We start from the raw sequence: 27,732 nt of genomic DNA, 5'->3' as shown, positions 1-27,732 counted from the left end.
CAAGGGAGGAATTGATCCAAGGGGGCACCATGAAGAGGTGGTGAAGCAGCAATTGGTTTTCCTCTAGGAAGAAATCTGCAGAAAGCCCTAACCCCATAGTAGATGGGGTGAATGAAACTATAAAAGCTTGTGTTCAGATTCCTTAAAAAAGTAAAATAATGAATGGGTGACAAGTGATGAAGAATGTATACTGTAATCTAACGCTGTGACTTGTTCCATGAGAAAGATGCATTGGGGATGAAATGGAAGTGTTGAAGAGGAAGATGAAGAGGAAGAAGAGGAAGAAGAGGAAGAAGAGGAAGAAGAAGAAGAAGAAGAAGAAGAAGAGGAAGAAGAGGAAGAAGAGGAAGAAGAGGAAGAAGAGGAAGAAGAAGAAGAAGAGGAAGAAGAAGAAGAAGAGGAAGAAGAGGAAGAAGAGGAAGAAGAAGAAGAAGAGGAAGAAGAAGAAGAAGAGGAAGAAGAGGAAGAAGAGGAAGAAGAAGAAGAAGAGGAAGGAGATGAAGAAGAAGAAGAAGAAGAAGAAGAAGAAGAAGAAGAAGAAGAAGAAGAAGAAGAAGAAGAAGAAGAAGAAGAAGAAGAAGAAGAAGAAGAAGAAGAAGAAGAAGAAGAAGAAGAAGAAGAAGAAGAAGAAGAAGAAGAAGAAGAAGAAGAAGAAGAAGAAGAAGAAGAAGAAGAAGAAGAAGAAGAAGAAGAAGAAGAAGAAGAAGAAGAAGAAGAAGAAGAAGAAGAAGAAGAAGAAGAAGAAGAAGAAGAAATTGGCATAGTCCAAGTGGTTTTGAGTGAAAAAATGAAAAATGAGGTGAATATGTTCCTCTCCCATGCCAGGCCACCTTGTTTTGTGGATAATGGATAATTAGGTTGGTTTGGGGGTTGGGCTAAGTATTACCTTCCATTAAGAAAAACCATGTCCACAACATTTAAATCAAAATTATTTTCATTTTCATCATGTTTAAAGCTATGGCAGACTGAGTTATATAGCAATAATTTTATGCAATATGTTTATTTAACAGCACACACTGCATGTAAAAAGAACAACCATCATATATAATTATACAAGGAATGAAAAATGAATATGAAGCTCATAACATAAATGGCCATTTGAAGGGAAAAAAATGTAATATGTACTCTGATTTTGAACAGATTCAATATGGAAAATATCAAGAAAACTGCATAGCACAACACAAAACAAATTAGGAGATTCCAATTATGTCGAAAAAAGCATTTCAATATCAATGTTTTCATTTTGCAACAAGTTAAAATATGTACATAACTTTTAGAAGTCGTGTCACATGGCTGACGTATCAAAATAAATCAGGTCACATTCAACTACACTATTCAATACAGCAAAAACTAATGCCATTACTTAACCCATTGACGGTCATGTCTATACATCTTCGTGTGCAATACAAGCTTAACATTGAATAACACATCCCAGTGATTTTCTTTCTTTCTTTTTTAGTTTAATGTCACAAAACCCCCATAAAGTGTTGGTGTTGAAACTGAATTTGCAACTTCATTTACCCTACAAGGGAGCACTACATAACACAATCTCTACTATCAACCATTATTCTAGCCATTGTAGCTTACATATATTTTACTGTTACTTGGTTCTTCTTTATGATTTAACATTATGGGAATGGTCTAAACTATAAAACCCGATGACAACTGTAGATAGTGTATCAAATAACTTGACCGTCTCACTGTTAAAAAACAGCAACATAATTTGACTATACATGCAAAAAAAACTATAAAACAAACAAATAATTATGTTCTATTGAGGTCCCCATGCAAGGTGCTCTGTACTTGTTTATAAACAAAAAAAATGGCCAAAACTTAAAACTGCTAAGCAGTCATTGATATCAAAATCTAAGAGCAGATATCAAATACTAGTGATCCATGGATTTGTGCACTAGACCACAAGATACAAATCACAAGGAGTGTCAGAAGAGATTCTGTTTTCAACTACTATGCACAATCTGCGCATTTAAAGGTGGTTTCTAGTTTTCTTGGAAACTTATTAGGTTCCTGGAAAACAATGGCAAAAAGATGCTAAAATGTTTTAAAGAAGACAGGAATGTTAAAGGCATTTCTTACTGCTTCCAGTGTGAAAAAAGCATAAATCAAACATTAACAAATGTGACTCAATTCACATGTGCCAAAACTTTCATGCAAATTAAACCACCTATTTGTAACAAGTAGTTACCCTGATAAAACATTAAACTAACAAAAGTATGAGAACTTTAGCCAAGTCTCAATACATTAAAGTAATAGCAGAGGAACTGCATGGATATGTTTCATGCATCCTTAGATTAAGGGGATCAGCACCTTCACAACACATGTTCATTAAACCTATAATTTCAATTTAAATAAGCATCATAAATCTTTCCAACCACCTTAAATTTACTTTACAATAAGCACAGCATAGAGGATCATGTCTTATGAATCTTACCACACACATGGACACTTGAGAATGCAGTCCGAGCCCATGAAATTCTTAACACAATTTGGTACTAATTTCCAAGATCAATTTAACTTTATTTTACTGAGTCTTTGAGGTTTATAAATGCTTGAGTAATATACCAAGGTCCATGCAAAGCTTAACAAAAACTCAGCATAAGAGATGAATGAATGGAAGTGAGGTCACATTTTGGGCTTACAAGCATAACTCTCATCTTCTGATTTAGGAAGACAACCTAAAAAGGACTCTAGCTTGAACTAACAGACCTTTGATTATGAAACACCACTCCATCCACTCTAACATGGATGAACACAAATAAAACATATGGGCCTGAAGAAGCCATTTTCTTTCTGTTGTTGGATATCACACCTCAGCCTCAAACATGTTTAAAACCATGAGTGGGCACCTTTGATGCACCACATAGGTTACAGGTTCACTGCTTATGAACCAATGGCACCATCATTTGCACACAGATGGACAGCAATGCCAGACTGTCAACTGGTCTTTTTTACACAGTAATATAATAGAAGAGGCCTGATGACATCAGTGGCTGCTTTCAGGTAAACATAAACAATTAAATGGCAAACTCAGAATAACCAGTAGCCAAATCAAGAATAAACAGTATTTCTACAATGAAATTTGTCAACAGAAATCATTGTCCACACTTCTCCACAGAACAAACTGCTAAGCAGTACCAAATGAATTGACCTTACTTTTGATTTGGCAGTTCCTGCACTATTCTTGTACACCTCCCTTACAAAATTCTACTCCAACCTGTACAAATAAACTATAGGGGATTAGTGCTTCCCTGGATCTAGCCATAGGCTATTCCAGAAGGCACAAAGATGACCTTGGTCTGTATTCACAACCTGTATTACATTTCACTTATGGCACCAATATCACCCACCCAGCACGTGGTCTCCCCACCATACAAAAATGGGCACCATGAAGTATTTATATTAATAAGTCTCAATGATCCATTTGCCATCACTACCGAGAAATGTACATTTAAGAAAAGGCAAACTTGTCTGCCCTTTGAATCTGCATATCATAATCCCTAGCATTCTAAACTCTTCTGATCAGCATGTCAACCCTTCAGGAATCAAAACTCACAGGCTACACCTCTCAACCATCATGTGTCTCAAGTGTATAAGCAAAAACAACATAAATAAAAAAAGAAGAGGTCTGAATTGACTTGTTTACCCAATCCAAGCACACCTAATTAAAACTATACAAGATGAAACACTCAAACACTTTTTCCACTATCAAGATCCTTGGGCAAACATTGAGATGCTATGACCCGAGAAATGAAATAGCACTGTGACAGAATGGTGATGCATAGTACAGCAATAGTGATACTGGTGGACAGTAGAGCCTCACATAATATTCTTTAAATGGCGTGTCTTGCGCACCAGTATGGAGCAGCACGATAGATTGCCCTGGGCTTTGGCCATTTCAGAGATGCACAAAGGCTTCAGGTTGTAGTGCTTCAGTCTATCCTCAAACACCTGAAACAAACTCCTCTTTTCAGAAAAGGAACTCATACATGATTCTTAAATATACACTTCATTTACTTAAATAAATTCTTCAGAAATTAGCAAAAATATTTGAATATGTGTTCAGGTTTAGGTAGTAACTTATCTCTAGCCACTTCAGTGAATTTTTCTACACAAGTATTACCCCCTGGGACCAATGCCAGGCACCTGCCAGAGGTGGTTCTGCAAACTACATGGCAGAGAGAATCTCGTGGCTGCCCATTTTCAAAATGTCAACCCCCTCTCCTTCATCTGGAGATACACTGTTCCCCTATTTCTAGACAAGTCTCAAGATCTCTCTTGATCAATAGAAGACACTTAAAACAATAACTACATTAGACAATTAGCTTAGGCAATCATCACTTACAGGGTGTGAGCTTGAGAAAATGAGAGAGAATGAGATAAATGGATGAGGTGAAGGAGTCTTTGGATGCACGTGGAATGTGCTGAGCAGGGAAGAAAATGCAAAAGATTGAAATGAATGGGGGAAGATTGTGAATGTGTGAAGGAATGATATAGTCTGAAGGGATCCTCTCATCCACTTCATAATTTCAGTAGATGAGGAAGAAGAGTCACCATATAGTGAAGTGACAGGAGTTAACATGCTCTGGTAGCAGGTCCTGCTGTGGAAGATTTGTGCCTCACTGCACTGCTTTTGACCTAAATATTAGGGTACAGGACCTTCATCTACTAGGTTTTGACATGGGAGGGTTGACTGAAAGGATTTTCTTTGCTCATGATGTGGATGAGATACAGGGATGACCTGTCATCCAGGAGGAGCCATGAAAAGAGGGAGGGAGGGGGTGGAGTGTGTGGGGATGGAATGGGGAATGATTTTTATGCCTTTGTTTTTTGGCTACCTCCCTTGTAAGGGGGAAAAAGTCTTTGGTATATGTATGTATGATGTGTATGTGGTTGTGAATGGATGATTTACTTGATACAACCTGAAAGACTTTCTTATTGTCTGCTATGTGTTCTTGAGTGGATGAGGAGGAAGGGTTGGTATGTAATGAAGTGGTGGTGGTAAACCATCTTCAGTTGTCAGGCCCTATTGTGAAGGCATTGTGCCTTGTTGTATTGCATCTGATCTAAGCAATGGGCAGGGAAAAGAGATGATCCTCAATTCACAAGAAGCTAAGATAAAAGGGACCACAATGGGTGTTGGATAGGCGTGGGAAAGGTGAATATTGGTGGTGGTGGGGGAGGAGGGTTTGCTTTGGCTGCCCCCCCCCCCCTTATAAGAGGGAAAGGACCTTTGGTATATACATATACTTGTTGTTCCTTATTGAGGGGAACCAGGCCAAGAAAGCATACCTTAGTATAGGATGGATGAACTTTTGGAAGAAGAAGAAGAAGAAGAAGAAAAGAAGAAGAAAAGAAGAAGAAGAAGAAGAAGGAAGGAAGGAAGGAAGGAAGAAAGGAAGGAAGGAAGGAAGAAAGGAAGAAAGGAAGAAAGGAAGAAAGGAAGGAAGGAAGGAAGGAAGGAAGGAAGGGAGGAAGAAGAAGAAGAAGAAGAAGAAGAAGAAGAAGAAGAAGAAGAAGAAGAAGAAGAAGAAGAAGAAGAAGAAGAAGAAGAAGAAGAAGAAGAAGAAGAAGAAGAAGTAGAAGAAGAAGAAGAAGAAGAAGAAGAAGAAGAAGAAGAAGAAGAAGAAGAAGAAGAAGAAGAAGAAGAAGAAGAAGAAGAAGAAGAAGAAGAAGAAGAAGAAGAAAAGAAGAAGAAAAGAAGAAGAAGAAGAAGAAGAAGAAGAAGAAGAAGAAAAGAAGAAGAAAAGAAGAAGAAAAGAAGAAGAAAAGAAGAAAAAGAAAAAGAAGAAGAAAAGAATTATTATTATTATTATTTGGTAATAATAATAATAATAAAAAAAAAAATAATATAAAAAAATAAATAAATAAATAAAAAAAAAAAAAAAAAAAAGGTAAGATAAAGTAACCCAACCTTATCATAATACCTAATACCATAATGAGTAATATTCAAATACCTTAGCAGATTCTGGGAACTGTTCTCCAGAAACATGAAGGATGTGACCATTAACAAAGACACAGTTGGCTGCCTGGTCATCAGGGACGGTTAAAATCTGATAACGACATGTAGCTTCTCGTTCAACCCGCTGCAATTGGAAAGAAAATTAAATGAGAAGAAGTGATTATAGGATAGAGGACATCCATGTCCTTTTGATGTGAAATAAAGAAGAAAATATGATGTCAATGAAGAGCTACTACACAATTCTAAACGAAAACAAAGATTATAAGCTGTAGGTAATGATGCATGAGGTGGAATGGGTGGGGGGATGGGGGGTGAGGTAGTATGTGTGAGAAAATTATGATGCAGCCTGAAGGGATTTCTCCCAGTCTTCTCCTTTTCTGCATGAGGGGACGGAGAAGGGGGGTCACCGATTTAATGAAGTGGCCTTGCTATGGATGTGCTGTGTCTTGAGACACTGCTTCTGACCCAGGGCAGTGGACAAGATGCTGGGATGACCCATCATCCAGGAGGTGCCAAGATAAGAGGGAGGGTGGAGGGGAGTGGAGTGTATTCGGGATGGAATGGGTGGGAATGGTTTTTATGCCTTTTTCTTTTTGGCTACCTCCCTTGTAAGGGGGAAAAAGCCTTTTGTATACGTAGGTAATGATATGGATAAATGTAGGGATGAAAAATAGGCAGTATTACTGACTGGGAGAAAACAAAAACCTAATGGAGAAAATCCAGATATCTCCCAATCACAAAACATTGCTCTATTACCAACTCTGTATGTAACAAAAATAAATAAATAAAATAAAAATAATTCTTTCCTTAAAGGGAGAGCAATTCCCCATAAGCTTTGCTTCACACTCTCCCTTTTCAACAAGAAATGTTGTATAAATTGTATTCTATTTTGGTGAATAAACCTTAACTAAACTAAACTAAAAGTACAGACTTGAGGGACCAGTACCTGGTCTGAGGATCAGGCCAAGGAACTTGCTCTTGTCCCTCACTTCCTACTAACCTATCTTGTCCTTATTTGGTTCAGTTTATTCATACATTATCGGTACTTAGGGAACTGCCCTCATACATCATCTTCTAGTTGGAGATGTAGAAGCCAACTCAGGATAATTGTCCGACATGCACAAAGCCATAAATTTCTCAAATACATCCATCAAGTTTAAGGGGGAAAAGTGTCCCAGTGGACTGGAGTACAAATACAATTCCACTGTATCAGGGAAATAGAGACAAACATGATTGAAATTGCTCTGGATGGATAAGTCTATTAAGTGAAGTTGGTAAGTAATATCGGAGTGTTAAGTGAGAGGATTAGGAGGGAAACAGAGGGAGTGATTGAGGGTAGAGTAGTGAGAGCATAAGAAAGGAAGAGGATGTATATCTAAAAGAAAAGAAAAAGAAAAAGAAAGAAAAAATAAAGTAAGTGGAATTCAGATTACCTTGAGCAATGCTCTTGCAGCTTCAGAACTTCCAACACATATGAGATCTGGTCCAGCCATTGACATAAATGACTTTAGATGCAAATTACCTTCAACCTGGAATAATAATAATAACAACACTGTAAAATGTTATCTTTCAAATCATCACTCTTTTATTTCAACTTCTGCATGGCATTCAATTACTTGTACACTTATCAATGAAACATTTCTCTAACTAGACAAGTAGTAGTATGTAATAAAAGAAGGCAATATCCAATAAAATACATGTTCTACATTAATCCTTCTATCTGATAGATACACATAAAAAATTATGAATTATATAAAAGAAGAGAAACCTTGATTGGAGTGCATGGGAATTCTGGAAAGGCAGCAGCCAAGGCACTCGCACCTCCGTGATTTGTTCGACTTGAAATACCTACAAAAAATTCTCGACCTGAAAGCCAAAAAGTCTAAGGTTAAAACAAACACTTATATATTCACATATGAGAAATCCCTTCTGATTGAATCATTCCTTCAACCCTTAACCCCTTCCATACGGTGCCGCACACGTAGGCGTCATGGACTTAGATCTCGGTGGCAGCAGCCAATGCCAGCAGTACGACGTGTCGTAATAATACTCGCATCATAAAATATAGTCACCGCTTATATCGATCGTTCTCTCTTCACCCGTGAATTTTGATAACCATAGAAAATGCGATTACAAAAGAATTAGAAAGAATGTCATTATGGAGGGGCGACTACAATAAATATAATCAAGACGCCGATATGGCAGCCTCGCAAATACACTCGCTCCCCATGACGCCTACGTGTGCGGCACCGTATGGAAGGGGTTAATGATTCTCCTCCATTCTCTTCTATGTTTTGCCCTCTATCTTTTCTATTCGACAGACATTTCTTTGTGCATTTACATGTACACACATAAGTGGGTGGCCAATTCAAAGCCAAGCACACAACTGCTTTATACACAACTAAAAAATGGGAAGCAACAACATATAATGATCAAGTTACCTGTGAAAAGAACATCTCCACCATCTATGGTTGCTTTCTCATCCTTAATCTCTACCACTGGAAGCTCGAGCTCTGTCTTGAGTATGGTCCGCATGTATTCCACCTAACAAAGGGGAGACAAAAAGCAGAACATTTAACAATAACACCTGTTAATTAAAGTTTCAATGACTGGAAAACCAAAGTCCCATAAAAGCCTTTGGGTCTTTTCACAGATACTTGGTAAGAAATTCTACTGTTGTCTGTGCTGCCTTAAGGTGGGTCTGTTTCCATATCCATGGCCAGAAGGAGGGGGAGGAGGAGAAGGAGAAGGAGAAGGAGAAGGAGGAGGAGGAGGAGGAGGAGGAGAGCAGTTGTTAGATGTCATCTCTCCTTATATGAAAGTGGAAGGAAGATAGTCAAAGCTGACAGAGAGATATCTTGGAGAGCCACCTGGGGTTGCTCCTCCCAATGGATGTGAGGGTGTTAATGGGATTTGTAGATGAATGACATGGTAATGATTCACTGCAAGGAAGCATGCACCTATTGTAATCTCAGAACATATTCCTTGAACCTTCCCAATATATACTTCAGTATAATATACTTTCTTTAGCAATGCTGACATATCATATAAGGTTGAAACAAATTAAATAATTCTATTAAGTTTTGTGTAAGCACCAAGGTGCATTGTACATCCATCCAAATCATATCAATACAATGTAAAATCTAGTAACATTGCATTTAAATATGTAACACAGCTTTCCAAAAGTTTTGCAAATTATATAATTGTTCAAAGCCTTGAGGCTATTGACATAATGCCTTAATCCTATGTTATGAAAAAACATATATATATATATATATATATATATATATCTTTCACCATTACATTATCCACACACAATCATTTCATTAACAGCAGTTTTCTATTCATGAATATTATGAAAAATAACTTTTCTGCTTTTATTTCACAAGGTACCTCTTTCTTTCTGGACTCCAATCCTGGTCGAGTAATCAAGGCAGTTCCATTGCATACAACAGCTGTATCTTCTACAAATACACCATCAGGGTGTGCCTCATCAGGAGGAAGCTCTATCACATCCAAGCCAATCTCTCGTAACGTAGTCACATATTGTTCATGTTGCCGTCTTGCCTGTATCATGTGCAAACAACAAAATTAGCTTTGAAAGAAGTAGAAAACCATATAATAGGAGCAACAATATGTATCTAATTGATAGAAAATGGAATGGAAGATTACATAGACAGTATGATATGAAGAGAATTTCCTTACAAATATGAAGACATTACCAGCATGCATACTAGTTATAAGAAAAATTCATGCTGAATAAATACTGCATATATAGGTTCAACATCAACAGGTCTACAAGGTAATTTAGTCTTAGACAAAAATTTTGCTACAACTAGGAGATATGAAGGCAGTATAATAGATTAATAAATGAGGTCTTACTTGATAATCTTTAGGGTATGGATACAGAAGGGGTGGCATGCTAAATGCTTCACAGACTGAAGTAGTGACTTCCTTAAAATGTGGTTAAGATAAGATCAGTAAGAGATGGCAGTTCAGATCAGTCAGAGGGATTATGAGATCTCATTAGGCTACATTAAAGTTTGAGGAGCAATTCATGTAAATTTTACTATGAAACATATATATAACATGAAAATTAACCCCCTTCACTGTGGCTATGTTCCCTCATCTGAATAAAACAGCCTGACATCAATCACAATAAAAGTAGAGGATAACATCATATCCTGGTGCATTTTTTAGATGATGTAGCCTCAAACTCTTCACTACAGTAATACACCTCAGCTGAATAAAAACTACTTGGTCTCAGCCAGAGTAAAATATGTTGAGAGCATCACAGTATCCAAGGGGTTAATGAAAACAAAAAATCTTTTAAATGAAGCCATTCATTTTCTCATGAATACGAGTTCAAAGTAAGTGACATATACAAATTTTGGAATTGGTGCACAAAACTAGACAGCAGTGGGTTGTTAAGAATGGAAAGTTTGAGTTACTGGAGAGAAGAAAACACGTAAATACTGGATGGAGAAGCACGGAATGCAACTGCTGGATTATGACTACTCAGAACAGCCAGGGATAAGTAAGTTAATCCTTTGTAAAATAATTGACATATATCGAAGGAGAATGTTGAAGAATGAATTAGTCATATTTGAAAAAATAAGTAGTATAAACTATGATTACCCTGATTTATATTCCAAAAGAAGTTGTATGACTTCAAGTATTGGTAAAATCCTGCAAGTTAAAATAACTTATGGCTGAGAAGATTGTTCCAAGGAAAGCCTTGAGTACAGAAGACCACTGTAATAGGAAGGAGTTTCAGTACGTAAAGGGAGATGTGAGGTAGCACATAGCTGTCAATCTTAAATTAGGTAAGTGAACTGTAGGTACATAGCCAATGCAAGTTATGTGGTTGAAATTTAATGGGTAGCACATACCTGTCAGTTTTAACTTAGGCAAGTGAAATGTAGATAAAGAACTAATGCAATTAATGTGCTCGAGTTTTAAGCAGCAGACAAATGATCAAAAGAGTACTGAGAATAGAACAAAAGGAAGCAGGTGAGTTCCAGCAGAAAGAATTATATAGTATTCAAACTCTGAATGAGAGACAATATATTTTCCTTGAAAATGGTCAACATATTTAAGTAGACATCAGATATGGGATAAAAATTCAATATATTCGTATACTGTATGAGATAGTTTTACCAGCAGTCCTATTTAAGAATCTGACTTCTTATCATTAGCTGAACCCTTTTTCTGATCAAAAACATATTTACAGCCTTCAAGACACTCTGGAATGTCCATGTCCACAAGTACTTCTGTGTTTCCTGCCTCCCACCTAAAACTAGTCTGCACTACTTGTGGTAGCATGACATCAAGCCAAATACCAAGACTCTACATGCTAATATATGTACAGAAAAATCTTGTGCTCAGGTCATCAAACTGGAAGTACTTACACCTTGGACTTTTCACTATTTGCAATGCAGATGCATCTTGATCCACAGAAATGGGCAAAATAAAACAAAGCATCTTACAAATGGTTTCTACTTCTATTCATTTCATGATTAGGCTATGATCAAAACAGCCATGTATCAACAAAGTACTGTGGCTACTGTCAAACTAAGGTAAATTTCATATTACAGGGTGTATTACAAATTGTCTAGCCTAGACAAATGAGAGAACTATGACAATATAATTCAAGTTTTATATAATGAATTACTTTCCCAAATTACACTCAAAAATACTTCAAGCTTTGGGTACAGTGATGTGCAAGTCACAATCTCTGTGTAGGAGGTATACACCTAAAAAAAAAAAAAAAAAAAAAAAAAAAATTAAGTAAAGTAAGGAAAATGGGTAAGGACAGGATGAAAAAGGCACATAACATTTATCATTGGGAAAAAGTAAATATACTGGGGAACACAGAAAGAAAGAAAGAAAGAGAGAGAGAGAAGGATTTGCTGATATGGGCAAAGGGTCATAGAAAAAAACTGAAAAGGCAAACTTGTTTGAAAATCATAAAGAAGTAAAGGTTTCCACATAGAAATGTAGACTTATGGAGTAAGCTGGATAAAAATATAATCAAAGCCAAAACATAAACAAGTTTAAAGCAAAGTTTGACGAGTGGTGGCATCGAGATACAGAGCCCCATGAGCATGGTTCCAACTCATAACAACTAGGTAAACACACATACACACACACACCAAATACTTTTCTCCCCCTTATATGGGGAATGGCAGTCAAAACACACACCCACACCACAAACAAATGAAACTCAATTCAATCATCTGTCCTATCTAAGCACCTCAGGGATGAAGAGTCGCCCTGTACCCTTGCTACACTCCCTTAGGTCTAAAGTAATGTGGCAAGGAATAGCTCTTCCACAACAACGCTCGATTGTCAGGGCCTTATTTTTCTTCTTCTTTTTACACTGCACTACATCACAGTATGGTAAGCTCCTTACTCATCCACTCAAAATAAAATTACGAAGCAACCAAGATCCTTTCAGACTGAGTTATCCCTTTATCCATTTACAATCTCCCTCCATCCACTCCTATCTTTTTCCACTTTTTATTCCCTGCTCAACAGACATTTCCAGAGCATTTAAAGCCCCATGTACTCCGCCTCATCCTTGGTCTTCCTCTCAAGCTCACTCCATCCACTTGCTTTCCACACTTTGTAGGTATTTGTGCATATGCCTAGAGCCCTAGACCATCTCAGCACTCTCTGTTCTACTCTACAAGGGAAGAACAGTATTAAAATCTCACTAACATGTTAATCATATTTACATCCATTTCTATAAGACAAAATGAGAGGGAAACAATGGGTGGTGGATGGGATTGAAATGGGTGGGGTTGGATGTGTACCTTGACTAGCCACCTCCCTTATAAGAAGCTCTTGGTTTATAGATTGATAGATCTACGAGAATCAATCACCTGTATGGGTAATATAAATACAATGTAAGAAAAATCTCAAGATACAACTGATTCAAAGAAGATATTTGGGAGGCATGAAAAAAGGGAACACAAGTCATGAGGGAGTAGTTGCTGTCAGCTTTATAAATCCCATCTTATAATCAAAATTAAACAATTGCCAACACTGAAGAATTAGTTAATAACCTTATGGTATATTACATGATGATACAGTTCTATTCAGTGTTCCTATACTTCCTCACTTCCAAAAGTACTATCAAAACTAGGTAGTACAAGTTACACTTTGATTTGCACACACACACACAATAGCCATTTGATAAACTCCACTGTTTCTTGGAAATGACTTGCCAGTTTAAAAGCATCTCACACTGTCACTTGCACACCTCTCCATATCTACATATTTCACAATCTACAATATATATGACACAAAGGTACCCTCCAGGAATGAATAAATGATTTATTGAAAGAAAGATTCATGAGGATAGAATATTAGAGTCAAGAGAGATGCTAAAATATGAAATCCAGTGAGTAAAGCCAAGTATGGAATGAGAAAAGGATGATCCAAGAGAAGCAAATGATTTTCTGGAGTCTCAAATTAGGGACCTAAAAGACGGTATTGAATGAGAAAAGAGCAACACAATACAGAATTATGAGGAAACTGTCACATATTGAAGGTTTTCTATCAATTAGGTTGGAAAATAAACAATCACTAGAGACCAAATTACCAAGAAAGGTCAATCTACAGCTGGGAAATTGTAGGTACACAATCTGAAGATATGACAAAGGATATAAGATAAGAAGTGGGGCAACAATCATTGTAAGAAGTGACATCATAATACATCTACAAGATTTTGGTGAGACATACTTATGTTAACAATCATAAAAGTGACTTTCACTATATAACTGGAATGATAATGAAAAAACTCATAACCTGATCTACCACAAGATATATATATATATATATATACATATATATATATATATATATATATATACAGTTGTGTAAATATTCATGAAGAGCTGGAGTCCAAGAACCATTTTTGGATAAGTCCAGTGTATACTTAAAAAATAAATAAATAAATAAATAAATAGACAAATAATAAACAGATTATATAAAAACAAGCCTGACATTGGACCTACCACCGTCGAAAGAAAGAAAAGAGGTGATATGGTTGTAGTGTTCAAGTCAATAAATGAATTAGATCAAACTGACAGGGATGGTTTGTGATAGAAGAGCAGCATGTGGTCATAAGAGAGAGAAAAGACTGAAAGATATCAAGCAGATAACTTTTCATACAAATATGTCAACTCCTAGAATCACCTAAAAGATATAGCCATTTTGAACCACAGCAAAATTTCAAACTAGGTGACCCTGAGAGCATGGCTACTTTTCTGGATATTATAATTAGGTAAATACATATAAAGTTTGCTAAATTATGTGTAATCACACAATGCTCCTTTATCTAATGATGATATACTTTTTGTAATTCCAAGATTAATTATGAGCATCCCTTATGTAGAATACACTTCAACTTTCATGAGGAGCTGCATATTGGACATACAAATTTTTGTCAGTAAATTTGAATGATCAAGACCACCATGACCAGTTGACAAATCAAGATTAGAAGTATCAAACAATCTAGACATTTGTTACTTATTATGTCTCTATATGCTGTAGGCCACAAACCTACACTGAGTGACAACTTTTCTTTTATTAAAAAAATCAGGATTTAGCTGAGATTGCATTTGTTTATATATATGTACCACACACAACTCGGTAGTGCGGTTGGTAGAATTCCTGACTGTCACTATGGCAGTCCAGGTTCGAATCCAGGGCTGAAATAATTTCAGTACTGCTGCACTTTGAGTCGTTACTCCAACTCTTGTGAGTGGGGAGTTGGGTGCATGTGTATAATTTCACAGCATTACCCACAGATCAGTCATACAAGCTCTGAGCTCTCTTCCGGGAGGGAAACAGTTGTCGATCACAAGTCCAACACGTGATCTAGCGACCAAGGTGAATCACATATATATCTGATACTGCACCTCTTCTTTCCTGTATATCAAACACCATCTCATACTAGCATGTGAAAAACACCCTGTAATTTCATTCATTTTTATTCAGCAAATCAGGTTTTCATTTAGATCAAACTTTATACACTGAAAACAGGAAGTGTTACTTCAGTCTTGTGTTAGCTTGTACATCTTGTTTCTTAATAATCTGAGAAGTCCTGTTCAACTCTTATACTTTTTCTAATACATAATAATAGTCCACATAAATACTTGAAACTGAATAATCAAAATTGCAATTAGTAAACTATCGAGGGAATTAACCCAGTAAAAATGCATAGGCATAACTAGATACTATTGTAAAAGCCATGCGCATCTATTGAATATTTACTATGTACTCATTCTCTTCCTACCTGTTCTACATATCCTCATAGATGTTCCATCAAATAATATTACACATCTGCATATCTTGCAGTCTTAACTAACCTTAGCCTAGCACTGCATTTCTTGTAGTCACAAGAACATTTCTCTAGCTAACCAACCCTTTATCAAACTAGACAGTATGATGAATACTATTTCATAAAAAAGTAAGTTATCTGATAGGGTGCCAAAACATAGTGACCGGTTTCTAGAGTGTATGCAATTAACCACTTCAGTATGAGTCAAATTCTTGCATGTAGCATGCTACCATATATGAGATGCATCACATTACTTGCATTATAATATAGAAAAAGTCACTGCTGTATTACTCATTCTCTTTTACTCTGAGTAATAATAAACACAGAAAATGTGATCAAACCAGTTCACAGAATCTGGGGGTAACTCGTGTACAACTACAAAAAATATATAATCAAGATGCCGACGCAGGCATCCTCGTGTACCCACACTTACGTAGGCGTCATTGTACCGAAGTGGTTCAGAACGCTACGAGACTTAAACCAACTTCCCAAGTTCCTATGTTATCTACGAACAAACACTAATACAACCTAGTTTTAGTACTGCACAGATACATTATCAGAAACTGAAACACTACTTTAAGACATCAAATTTTGCAAAGCAGCCTGCAGCTTAGAATATCCATTTCTTTCACCATTTACATCACATATTCACTTTTATAAGAAAATGACAAGCTCTTTGTGGGTGTGGTGTGGGTATGACTCACCATGGTCATCCCTTATGTGGGGAATATGGTTGTTAAATTGCATGGAAAAAAAAACTATAAATAGTAATAGCAAATTACTCTCAATACCACAGTGCCTTGGTAATTTTTTTTGCACAAGTTAACCCCCCCCCCCCCAAAAAAAAAAAAAAAATATATATATATTATATATATATATATATATATAGCATTTGACCTCAGTACAATTGTCTCTCCAAACAAGACTTATAAATCTTAGGATTGGTTAGGTAAAAACTAAGATTTTAAGAGATAATTCATGGTATTAGGAATAAACTACAGCAATTATTGAGGAGAGAGAGAGAGAGAGAGAGAAGTAAAAGTGTATACATTAAGATTTCTTTTTTACCTTCCTATTTTATTTTGAGGCTCTTTGGAGTCGAGATTTTAAGCACAAATTTACAGTATAATTTGCAACTTATTCACCAAGATAAAAATCTTATAAATGTATATATATATGATGTATTTGATGAAGTAAACATCATTCAAGCTACAGGGCATTAATGAAATCTTACCTTTGCCAAAATTTTACTCTCTTACATGCATGGTATGCAGCTACTATGGATTAATACAAAACCACAAATTAATGAGACCACATGTTTTGGGATTCTATATATTCCTAAGACTATTCTTAGCTAGTTGTTTCTGAGCTTCTGGCAAGCATCACCTACTCGTACAATATTCTGTTCCAGTGCTCCTTGAAAATATTCAGATCCATTTGAATGGGAAAACTTTCTATTACTGCTAATACTTATTCTATTATGAGAAATAGACCTCTCAAAAATCTTCCATGTGGTCAAAGTGAATAACACCTTACCCTATACAGCAAAGTTGCTGGCCACTCCCCTCATTGTAAGTACAATGGAGAGTGATATATATATATATATATATATATATATATATATATATATATATATATATATATCATAATAATGTACACATGTTTTTCCAGCTATACACAAGTTGATAGTACAAAAAAAAAAAAATCTTTTAGAAGTGCACACCTGTGCTACAGCAATAGAAAATTAAATATATATTCTGTAAAATTTAATACATCAATATAATATACGTTTTTCTTGATTGGAAAAAAAAAAAAAGCAAATACACTACTGAATGGAGCTGTGACAATAGGTTCGAGATGCCATATAGTCACCTGTCCAGTTCAGTCGATGTGAGTTTGAGAATGGTATTGATATTGTGTACTGAGTGTTCTCCCACTCAAAATGACATCACCATGCTACATATCTTTAAAACAATGCTACAGAGCTCAGCTTTATACTTTCCTCCAAGCTATGAAACTCCTATACACCCCACAGTATGAATGGATGCCAAAACTGGCTATCAACATCCCTGACAAAGAGGAAGACCTTTATGACCTCTAGAATTATTGGTACTGCATTACTAAATGCAGCTTAGGTTAGATGAATATATACTTTCACTTCTTTTACCTCTACATTTATCAAAACAAAGATAGATCAGTGTCTCAAGCAGCCCCCATGACTGTTCGTTAGTGTATCGCTTTTAGCAACTTTTTCTATTATTGATTTCCACCAAGCAAAACGAATATTACGTAGATGTAATACAATTTACATAATGAATATTTAATTTTCTATTGATATATCATGTAGGAGTGCACTTCTAAAAATTTACCAAAATCTCTCTTCCGTGAATCCTTGTGCAACCTACAGTTTGGGAGAACTACTACACACACACTACTACCGATATAATTAATTTTGCAATGTAAAACATCAGGTAACAAACTATCAAATAGTGAACCACCTGCATATGTTGCCAATATTAATTTTTAATTCATTCACTAATCAAGAATGGCTAGTTTAGGTATTTTAATATTTAGCCAGTTCCATTTCAGCAAAGTTCAATGCACTCCCTTCCCTACAATTCCTGATATCTCCAGGTATTCTGTTACTTCCTGTGTAACTTTATCAGATACTGTATACAGCATATGATTTCAGTTTAGTACTTAGAATGTCACAATGTGTATGAAAAGACAGGAACATGCATCACCCAAACCATGCAAATTCAACCCGTTTTCCTCAGCTGTTACAAATTTCTTTGTCATCTCAGACATAATACTGACATGTCATAGTAAAAATGTATACAAGCCAACTAAAAGAGTATCTTAAAGTTTAAACTCGTGATGGTTTAGTTTTAAATGGTCATAATTAGCTCACATAATGTTACATTTTCAAACTCGAACAGGGATTTCTATGTAGTAATACTGAAAATATAAATAGGATATGTAATTTCAACTTGATTTCCATTGACATTTCATGTCAATTTCAACTCTCCCTCAAAACACTCACCTTATCCAAATCCACCGTTTCAGTTAACCCTTCTGCCTTAGTCTTGTACGAACTGGGAATACGGCAAACGATAGCATGTGTATAGCGCAGTCCAGACATTTTGTTTTCAAGATGATAAAAGTTAGTGTCACGGTTTAAATCTTAATAACTATGAGATTCAAGTACACACAAGTGACTGGCCAGTGGCCACTATCCTGCCCCGCCTGCTGCTGCTGCTGCTTCTACCAGCAGTTTGTTTACGTGACAGGCGCCATCTGTCTCCCGAACCGCCAACTTCAAGTAAACACAGGTATACAGATAAAATGATAATAAACACTCGACAGAGTTATGATAACTGATCTAATGACATTCCGTTGTTTTGATATTGTAGTACTAGGATATTTGATAGAGAAATGTGTACAAAAAAGTGGTTTAGAACACAGAATGAGCATTTAGCTGTGCGTGGAACGTCGGCAGTGTTGTCTGTAACGGCTGCCTCACCTTTACGGCTTAAATAAGAACACGGTGTAAATCATGTGCGATAGAGTGGATTTTAATTATTGCTCTTTTACATTCACAATATATTGTAATAAGATCTAGGTAGCAGTAGACACAATGCTTTGCAAACGAAATACAATGGATTTGAAAAAACAAACATGAATAACACATCAGAGGCAATTTCAAAATTCACCCTGGTTTAAATACCACAGTTAGAAGAGATGTACATTTTTATCTATATTAAAAGAGACGATTTTACTCAGATATAAACTGAATAATGTAATTCTAGTACCAAGTATGAGAGGCCATGGAGCCAAATATGGAGAGGAAGTTGGGTTTTGAATGGCAAGGCGAAACCAGTAGTAAAATCGCAAGGAGATTTTTGTCGGCTAAAATTAAAAATGTTTGGGGGAGGGTTTAAAGCGAAATTGCCGAGCAAATTTGTCAGGAGAAAAAAAAATGTAGGAACAGAAATAAGTTAAATCAAGTAAAACTGAAAAACGAAGGTGTACACCGAAATTGTTAGGAAGCAAATTCGTTGGGTGAAATCTTTAGGCGAAATTGCGAAATTAGATTGTTTGATAAAACCGATAAGCGACATAGGTTGAATTTTCTCAGTGAAATCGATTGGCTACCATGTAGGCGAAAATATTGGGCGAAATCTTAGAATATAGTAAAAACTATGTAAATACGTTCTTGTTACATGAAAAATCTATTTACATAGCAAAACAAAAAAATGTACATCAATCTATATCTAAAATTCAAGCATAAAAGAAATTCCTGCATAATTCTGATATTTCATATGCTAAATTCGGTGGCTGAAATAGTAGATGCTTGCTCGATTGCTCTAACTTCTATTCTCGTACTTATTCATCCTCGTCCGACAGAGCTCTACTGTGTCTCTGTATGATATCAGATACTTGAAAATAGCCTACCATATTTATGACCTACGTTAACAACAAGCTAATTGCTAACTTATTAGGCGTACTTGTGTCCAGATCCTATACGCTGCTTTGCAGCAAATTTCTCTCGTATTAACATCAAATTAGTATAATTTCCGCCAGATGTTTGCGCAAATTTGCCCAAGTACTGCTGCAGATATATGTTCAGTGGAATGCATGGACGAGCCCTTGCCTAAACCTTGTGACCCTCGGCGGCAACATGTCCTTCCTACCCGATTCACACACATCCATTGTCTTGCCTCACACTTGGCATCCTCCTCCAGATGGGCTTGTGACGTCATAACGTTTCCTGGGTGCGTCGTGATTAATGCAATCTCATCTGTTTTGTGTTTTTACTTGTGCATTTATTTATTTGTTTATTCTGTTTTGGAAACATATTTGGTCGTATGTTAACGAACAAGAATACAATAAATAATTCCTGAATACGCGAAGTCTTGGTTATCATCTACGTTATTGTTTAATTTTTATTTTTAATTTTCGTTGACTTCTCGTAGGATGATTTTATAGATAGCAGAATACCTTGTCCCATCACTCCGACCTATTGTGTCGACTTTTACGACTCACAGGGGAACCACGGTGGTAGAATTCTCCCCCCCCCTACCACAGGGGAATGTCTGTTGAGTAGGGAAGGGAGTAGGCTGGGAAGAGTGGAAAGTAGTTGCGTATGGATGATATTTTGACGCTGTCCGAAGGGATTTCTCTCCGTCTTCTCCATTTTCCACATAAAGAGACAAAGAGAGAGGGTCACCAGGTATGTGTAGCGGCCTTGCTGTGAGTGTAGTGCGTCTTGCTGCATCGCTTCTGACCCAGGCAGCGGGAAGCAGGGATGACCATTCATCCACGAGGAGCTAAGAAGAGAGGGAAACAAGGGGCGGTGGATGGTAGTGGGGTGGGTGGGAGTGGGTGCATGGTTTGGATGGCTACCTCCCTTATCAGGGGAAAAAAGCCCTTGGTATATAGATATATATATACATAGATAAGTATATTTTTTAATGACTGAGAGAAAAAAGAATAACACGATCGAACGCTGAGCGACTACATTGGTCGTAATCACATAATTTGATCGTAATTTTGTGTTCTGAGTTCAATGATAAATCAAATGCAAAAATTGCGTCATATAAAATAAGCTTTTCCCATTTTTATTTTCCTAAGTTATTTCCTTATTCCATCCTCTCCATATCTTCATTTGGAGGTGCAGCCTCGAATGGCTGGCTTTCGGTCTATCAACTTTGTCTTTGTTTCGTCTACTCTTAAACACAAGGAAAGAGGAGAACCGGAGACTGATCTCCTCCAACTACATTGATTCCAATACTGATAGAATCCAGACATCAGACCAAAATTGCTCCCAAGAGATGAGCTGAGGATCGTTGCCAATTACTACGGGGCTATGGGTTTGCAGTCATTAGGTTACAAATAAACACCTGACAATTTTAGTTGTGGGATATTGGCCCTATTTTCTGCGATAAGGTACTCTATTTCAGAGATATTCTGTAGACAAAGATAAGTCCCCAGTAAAGAAAGCTGAACATGATGAAAACCAAGAGGAGTATCAACCTCGACAAGTAGACAAGAAATCCGCAGGTCGGCGACGAAGAGAAACACGAGGCCAAGGGGTCGAAGAATCTGCGTGACCTGACGACCCAGCCCTTGCGAGGTAAGAGGGACTCTCTTGAAGACAACGATGATGACTTCGACGACGACGACTTCGGTGAGACCCGCGTCAGCCTTGCGGGAAGTCTTGGAAGTCCCGGCCATTGGGAGGTGTCCGATTCTCGAGTATACGCTCCGTCGATGAAGATGTGGCAGATGATGACCATGAAGGTGACCACGATGCAGAAGAGCAGCCAGACATCGACCATCTTGAAGTAGGAGGTCTTCGGGAGCGAGTTCGAGACCTGAGGTTAAAAACGGTGAAGTTGTCAGACATGTTGGTACGCGTTTAGTCTTCGTTGGAAATGAAATGGCGAGCTTTGGGCGATGTTTAACTAAAAGATGAATATGTGTACACAGCAACATACGCAATTAACTTCACCACATAAAAATTATGAACTAAGTAAAAAAAATCTTGTCAACAAATAGATTCGCACAGTAGCAAATACGAAGATAAATCAAAAGACTTTAGGCAGCTCGCACACCGACATAACCAATTGCATAAAAACGATCGCAGGGCGTAACAGTGTATATGTTAATGTGTGTTTGTGTTTGTGTTTATGCATACATTTGTGTGAGTGTGCGTGTGCATGGATTTGTGTATTTACCTAGTATGTGCATGTGTGTTGGAGGATGCGGGGAGGTGTGTGTGTGTGTGTGTGTGTGTGTGTGTGTGTGTTTGTGTTTATGCATACATTTGTGTGTGTGCGTGTGCATGGATTTGTGTATTTACCTAGTATGTGCATGTGTGTTGGAGGATGCGGGGAGGTGTGTGTGTGTGTGTGTGTGTGTGTGTGTGTGTGTGTGTGTGTGTGTGTATGTGTGTGTGTGTGTGTGTGTGTGTGTGTGTGTGCGCGCGCGATAGGTTTCATGCAACTGGTTCCGTAGGTATATGAGCTGACCAGCCCCATCAGGTAGAGGACACGCTTCAAAAATATCAATTTGGCTAAGTTCTGTCTCAGGATATGAAGATCAGTCCTCCAAGCAGGTGCCCGCCTCTGAACGGCACCACACCAAACTACCATTTGAAAAGAACAAAATTTGACCATGTCCACAAGGTCATGGCTTTGTTCGTGAACTAGTGATGGTCATGGGCCAGTCACGCTCTATTCAGAGTCAGAGTACGAGGCACGGTGATCGTGATCAGGCACAAACAAGGACCTGGTCAGGTGGGAGGACGGGCGATCCATCGGGGAAGTTCGAAGTCAGCTCACGAAGTCACGGGTAGTTAATCTTACCTTTAAAGGTCATGGGCGTCCCTCTGCGAATCTCAGTTTATCTAACGTCAGTCGATTTTATTCAGTTTAGAGAGATGCGTGACCTTTGGAAGGTTATCAGCTATCTTAAAGTAACAATGGTTGTCAGGTCTTCTTGCGTGAAAAGGTGCGGGAAATGCAGTTAAAGCTGACAGAGATAGAGGGAGAGAGGATGGGTGGGAGAGGGGAGAAAGAGAGAGGAGAAAAAGAGAGAGCGAGGAGAAAGGGAGAAAGAGAGAGAGAATGACTAATGCCAGACAAACTTATTCAACAGAGAGAAGGGTCCTATCGGATTGAAACAAAAAGGTGCATTAATCTTATCTTTGACTGAACTGTGTCCGTTACTTGAGCGTGTAAAAGGTCTGAACTACCCTTGAAATTTAAATGTATAGTTGGGTCATGTGACAGCAGTTCGAAGGCTGCCACCAGCAAGATGTGCCAAGGGCGTGTTTGATTAAATTCCATACTACAAAGTCCCCTGTAAGGGGCACCGTCCTAGCCTACTAATACGGGTTTTGGGGGGAAGTCGCGACGGATCATCATCATCACAAATCACCTGTGAAAAGAGCGTGGCCATAACGAGGAGGGACGTCAGGGCTGTCATGATTCTTGCCTCGAAGTCGTTCAGCTTGAAGAACAGGGTGGAGTAGGCGATGACGAGGAGGATGAAGGAGGGCGTGTAGATGTTGAGGAAGGCGTATCCCATGCGACGGGCGAAGGGCACCTCGACCACCACGTTGCTCGCCTCGTCCACGACCCGGTTGAGAAGAACGGGAGTTCCTATCTGGAGGATCCACAGAGAGGAACGTCTGAGCTCTTATTCTTCAGAAGAAATTGAGGTGGGTTTGTGGTGACATCTTCTTAAGCCTCCTATTACATGGTGCGTATGTGTGTGTGTGTGTGTGTGTGTGTGTGTGTGTGTGTGTGTGTGTGTGTGTGTGTGTGTGTGTGTGTATTTACCTATTTGTATTTTACGGGAAGGAGAGCTAAGTTCGTGGTGTCCCGTCTTCATATCTCATTTTATCTAGACTGTTTTTAAATTCGTGTATTGTTTTTGCACACACCACTTTCTCATCTAACTTGTTCCAAATGTCTATTATTCTGTGGGGAAAGCTGTTCTTTTTCAGATCTCTTCTATAACTGTCTTTCTTGATTTTCTTTCCGTGTCCTCTTGTATTTCTATCATCCCATTTTATTAGATCCTCTCTATCAATAGTTTCTATGCCTTTCATGATTCTATAAATAATTATCAAGTCTCCTCTCTCTCTTCTTTGCTCTAATGTCTGTAGCTCAAGTTTTGCTAGTCTCTCTTCATATGATAGTTCTGAGAGTGTTGGTGCCAATTTTGTAATTGCTCTTTGTATTCTTTCAAGTTTTGTTATACATTTTTTTGTACTTGGTGATCACGTCGTCGCTGTATATTCCAATCTTGGTCTTATCAAAGTGACTAGTATTTTCTTCACCATTTCTTCATCCAGGTATGCAAATGCCACTTTGATTGTTCTTATTAAGTTGTAAGTTTTTCCAAAATTTTTGTTTATATGGTTCTCAGGGGACATATTGTTCATAATAATGACTCCCAGGTCCTTCTCATTTTCTACTTTTTTTATTCCTTCTTCTCCCAATTTATATGATCTCACTATTCTTTTTTTGATTCTTCCAAATTCAATTATACTACACTTCTTAGTATTGAATTCCATCTCCCACTTCCTACTCCATTCCCATACTTTATTGAGATCACTCTGTAGCGACTCACAATCTTCTTCAGTGTTCACTTTTTTCAACAATTTTGCATCATCCGCAAAGAAGCTCATATGACTTTCAATTCCTTTATCCATAGCATTAATATATATAGCAAATATAATTGAGGCCAGAACTGTTCCTTGTGGAACACCACTTATAATTTCATCCAAATTAGAGTGTTTGTCTCTTATCACTACTCTCATTTTTCTTTCATGCGAGAGGTCTTCCATCCATTTCAGCATTTTGTCCTGTATTCCTCCTGCAGTTTCTAATTTCTTAAGCAACTTCTTATGTGGCACCTTATCAAAAGCTTATTTCAGGTCTATAAATGCACAATCAGCCCATCCATCTCTTTCTTATATTACATCTATTAGCCTTGAATATAAACACATTAAGTTTGTGACGCATGGTCGTCCTTGTCTAAATCCAAATTGCCTTGGATTTAGTATGTTTTTTTTTTCCAAATGCCTTACCCATCTACTTTTGATAATTCTTTCATAAATATTTGCTATCGTACTTGTTAGAGAGACCGGTCTATAGTTAGCAGGGTCTTCCTTGTTTCCCCATTATATATTGGTACTATATTTACTCTTTTCCAATCTTTTGGAACTTTTCCTTCTTTCAATGAACTGTTTATTAGACTGCATTTTATCTGTTAGTTCATCCCTGCATTCTCTCAAAATCCAGTTTGGTATTTCATCTAGTCCATGCGATTTTCTGACATCGAGATTACTCAAATGTTTCAATATTTCATTCCTTGATACTTCTATTTCTTTCATGGGAGGGACTTTCTCCTCCCATTCGATCTCTTCAGGTTGTATGTTCTCCCTTGTAAACACCGATTTAAAATGCAGGTTCCTAATTTTTGCCATTTCTATTTCCTCTGTGTATTCAACTCCTCCTTGTCGTACTTTCTCTAATTCTTGTTTGTTTTTTAGTTTGTTGTTTACATATCTGTAAATTTTTTTGGTTGATCTTTACATTTTTCTATTGCATTTTTTTCGTATTTTCTCTTCTCCTCTCTGCACACTTGTACATATTCATTTTTATAACTAGTATATATTTTTCATTTTTCAGATCTTTTGTCTTTTTTCCGTTTTGTCCAAGCTGTATCATTTTGTCTTTGAACTCCCTACATCTTTTGTTGTACCAGCACTTTACATAATCTTTTCCTTGCTTTTGTCTTGAAACATACTTTTCCACTCCTTCTTTATAAATTTTTGTCAAAATATTCAATTTCTCTTCTACTGTTGTTTCCTCTTTGTTTATTCGTTCCCAGTCTTCTTTTTGAAAGAATTATCTTATTTTATAAAAAAAATTTTGTTCATACATCAATCTTCCCTTTCTATATTGTTCATTTTTTCATGTATTTTTCCTCATTTAGTTCCAGTTCAACCAGTATGTGGTCACTTTTACTTATTGGTGTCTTATATTCAATCTTGTCCACTATTTCGGGTTCTGATGTGATTATTAGATCCAGTCTCGATGGTTCTTCCTAATTTCTATACCTAGTATTCTCTTGTATCCATTGCGTCATTGTATGTTCTATAATCATATTAAGTAGTACATTTCCCCATAGGTCGTCTCCACCCTTTGCTGTCATCTCTTCCCAGCAGATTTCTTTACAATTAAAGTCACCCATTATGACTATTCTTCCTCCATCTTCCATTATTTTATTTAGTGTTATCATTGTGTCTTTTAACATATTTTTGTGTTCTCTCTCTTCCCACGAAGCAGTTTTAGGGGACACATAATTTACTACAAACTTCCTGCTCTTCCCATCCCTGTCCTCTACTTTTATCATAATCATCTCTACTCTGTTCTTTCCATATGTAACATTCCTCACATTTATATTCTTCTTAGTCAGGAACATAACTCCACCCCCTTGTTTTACCTCTCTGTTTCTAATCCAACAATTATATGCACCATGTCCTACACTGTTGGGTGGTAGTGGACCTTTCAAATTTGTCTCTACAATTCCCATTATGTCCGGTTCTTTTTCCTTCAGGTTCAGTTCGTTCCTGTTATTAAGCCATCTATATTTGTATAAGACACTTTTAATTTTCTGCTACTTCCATTGTGTTTTCTGTTTCCCTTCTGTTTTTCTCTGCAATGAACCATTTCTTCACTTTCATATTCACTACTCTCCAATAGAATTCCTCTTTTTCTGACTCTGTTCTTTTCTCGTTTTTTCCCTTAGCTTCTAGTCTTTTTGTTTTCTCATCCTCTCTTTCTTCTTTATTCATTTCTCTTTTTATCCATACCTGTTTGTATTGTTCACTGTCTGCTAGTTTCCCTGTTTTTCCTAAGATATTCTCTACTGTCATTTGTGACCTGAATTTGATCTTAATTGGTCTGGTCTTATCTCTATTATATTTCCCTAGTCTATATATTTCTTCAATTTCTTTCCCTGTTTCTTGTCCATCCTCTTGAACTACTTCTAATATGTTGTTTACCTTTTCCTTTTCCTTTTTTACTCCTGTGGTCCTATTTAGATTATACTCGTACTTCTCTTTCACCCCTAATATAATTATACATTTCTTTTTGTCCGCTAAGTCTCTTACTATATTCTCCTTTTCTCTCATCACTTTAATAATGTGTCCTTAGTTTGTTCTTTCATCTGTTGTTTCACTATATCTGTAAATACAACTTTGTTGTTCTCTTAGACTTTCCTCCAACCCTTTGCTTCGTTTGCTATGGACTCTTTATTCTCTTTATTATTATTCTTTAATTCCTCATTCTCATCTTTCACTTCTTTTAACTGTCTTTTTAATTCTTCTATTCCTTTAGTTAGGTTTTTGTTATCCTTCTTTATTTCTTCCAATTTAGCAACTCTTTCCGTAATCCGTGTAAGTTGGCTGAACCTAGCCTCCCAATGTTTGGTCATTTTCTCTAGTTTTTCCTCTACACTTGCTAATCGGGGGAGGTTATTATCATCTCTACTTTCTATTGTGTTGTTCTTATCCATATTTCTCAACTTAATGCTTTTATTGATATTTTCGACTTCGCCTGCGTCGTCTGCAGCCCTCTTGTTGACATTTCCCCTGACGTCCGGGGGAACCCGTTCGTCACCTTTCTCATTTTCTTCCATTTCCCTCAGTAATCCCTCCCTTTCTCCTTTTTCTTCACCTTCCCACTACACCACGAGTTTTCCCCTTCCCTATTAATACAACAAATGTACTCCCTCGTTGTTGAGATCGATGAAACTTGAAGTTTTCTTGGAGTTCCAAACTTCGTTGTCACTTCGACCGACGTGTGTGTGTGTGTGTGTG

At 37.1% G+C, this 27,732-nt stretch overlaps 1 protein-coding gene across 1 annotated transcript; it reads right to left on the bottom strand.

Moving 5' to 3' along the window:
- Positions 1 to 984: 984 nt before the first annotated feature.
- LOC143026385 (N(G),N(G)-dimethylarginine dimethylaminohydrolase 1) lies at positions 985 to 18,777 on the bottom strand. Its single transcript, XM_076186668.1, has 7 exons — positions 18,373 to 18,777; positions 9,371 to 9,544; positions 8,419 to 8,521; positions 7,746 to 7,843; positions 7,411 to 7,506; positions 5,973 to 6,101; positions 985 to 3,966 (listed from the first exon to the last, which is right to left on the bottom strand). The coding sequence occupies exons 1-7, from the start codon at positions 18,469 to 18,471 to the stop codon at positions 3,835 to 3,837; spliced, it is 831 nt and encodes a 276-aa protein (XP_076042783.1). The 5' UTR covers positions 18,472 to 18,777; the 3' UTR covers positions 985 to 3,834.
- Positions 18,778 to 27,732: the final 8,955 nt, after the last annotated feature.

This window comes from Oratosquilla oratoria, chromosome 6 (assembly GCF_046742065.1).
Source record: "Oratosquilla oratoria isolate Oo_2021 chromosome 6, ASM4674206v1, whole genome shotgun sequence".
Taxonomy (NCBI): Eukaryota; Metazoa; Arthropoda; class Malacostraca; order Stomatopoda; family Squillidae; genus Oratosquilla; species Oratosquilla oratoria.
This window is presented reverse-complemented; position numbering and strand designations above follow the sequence as displayed.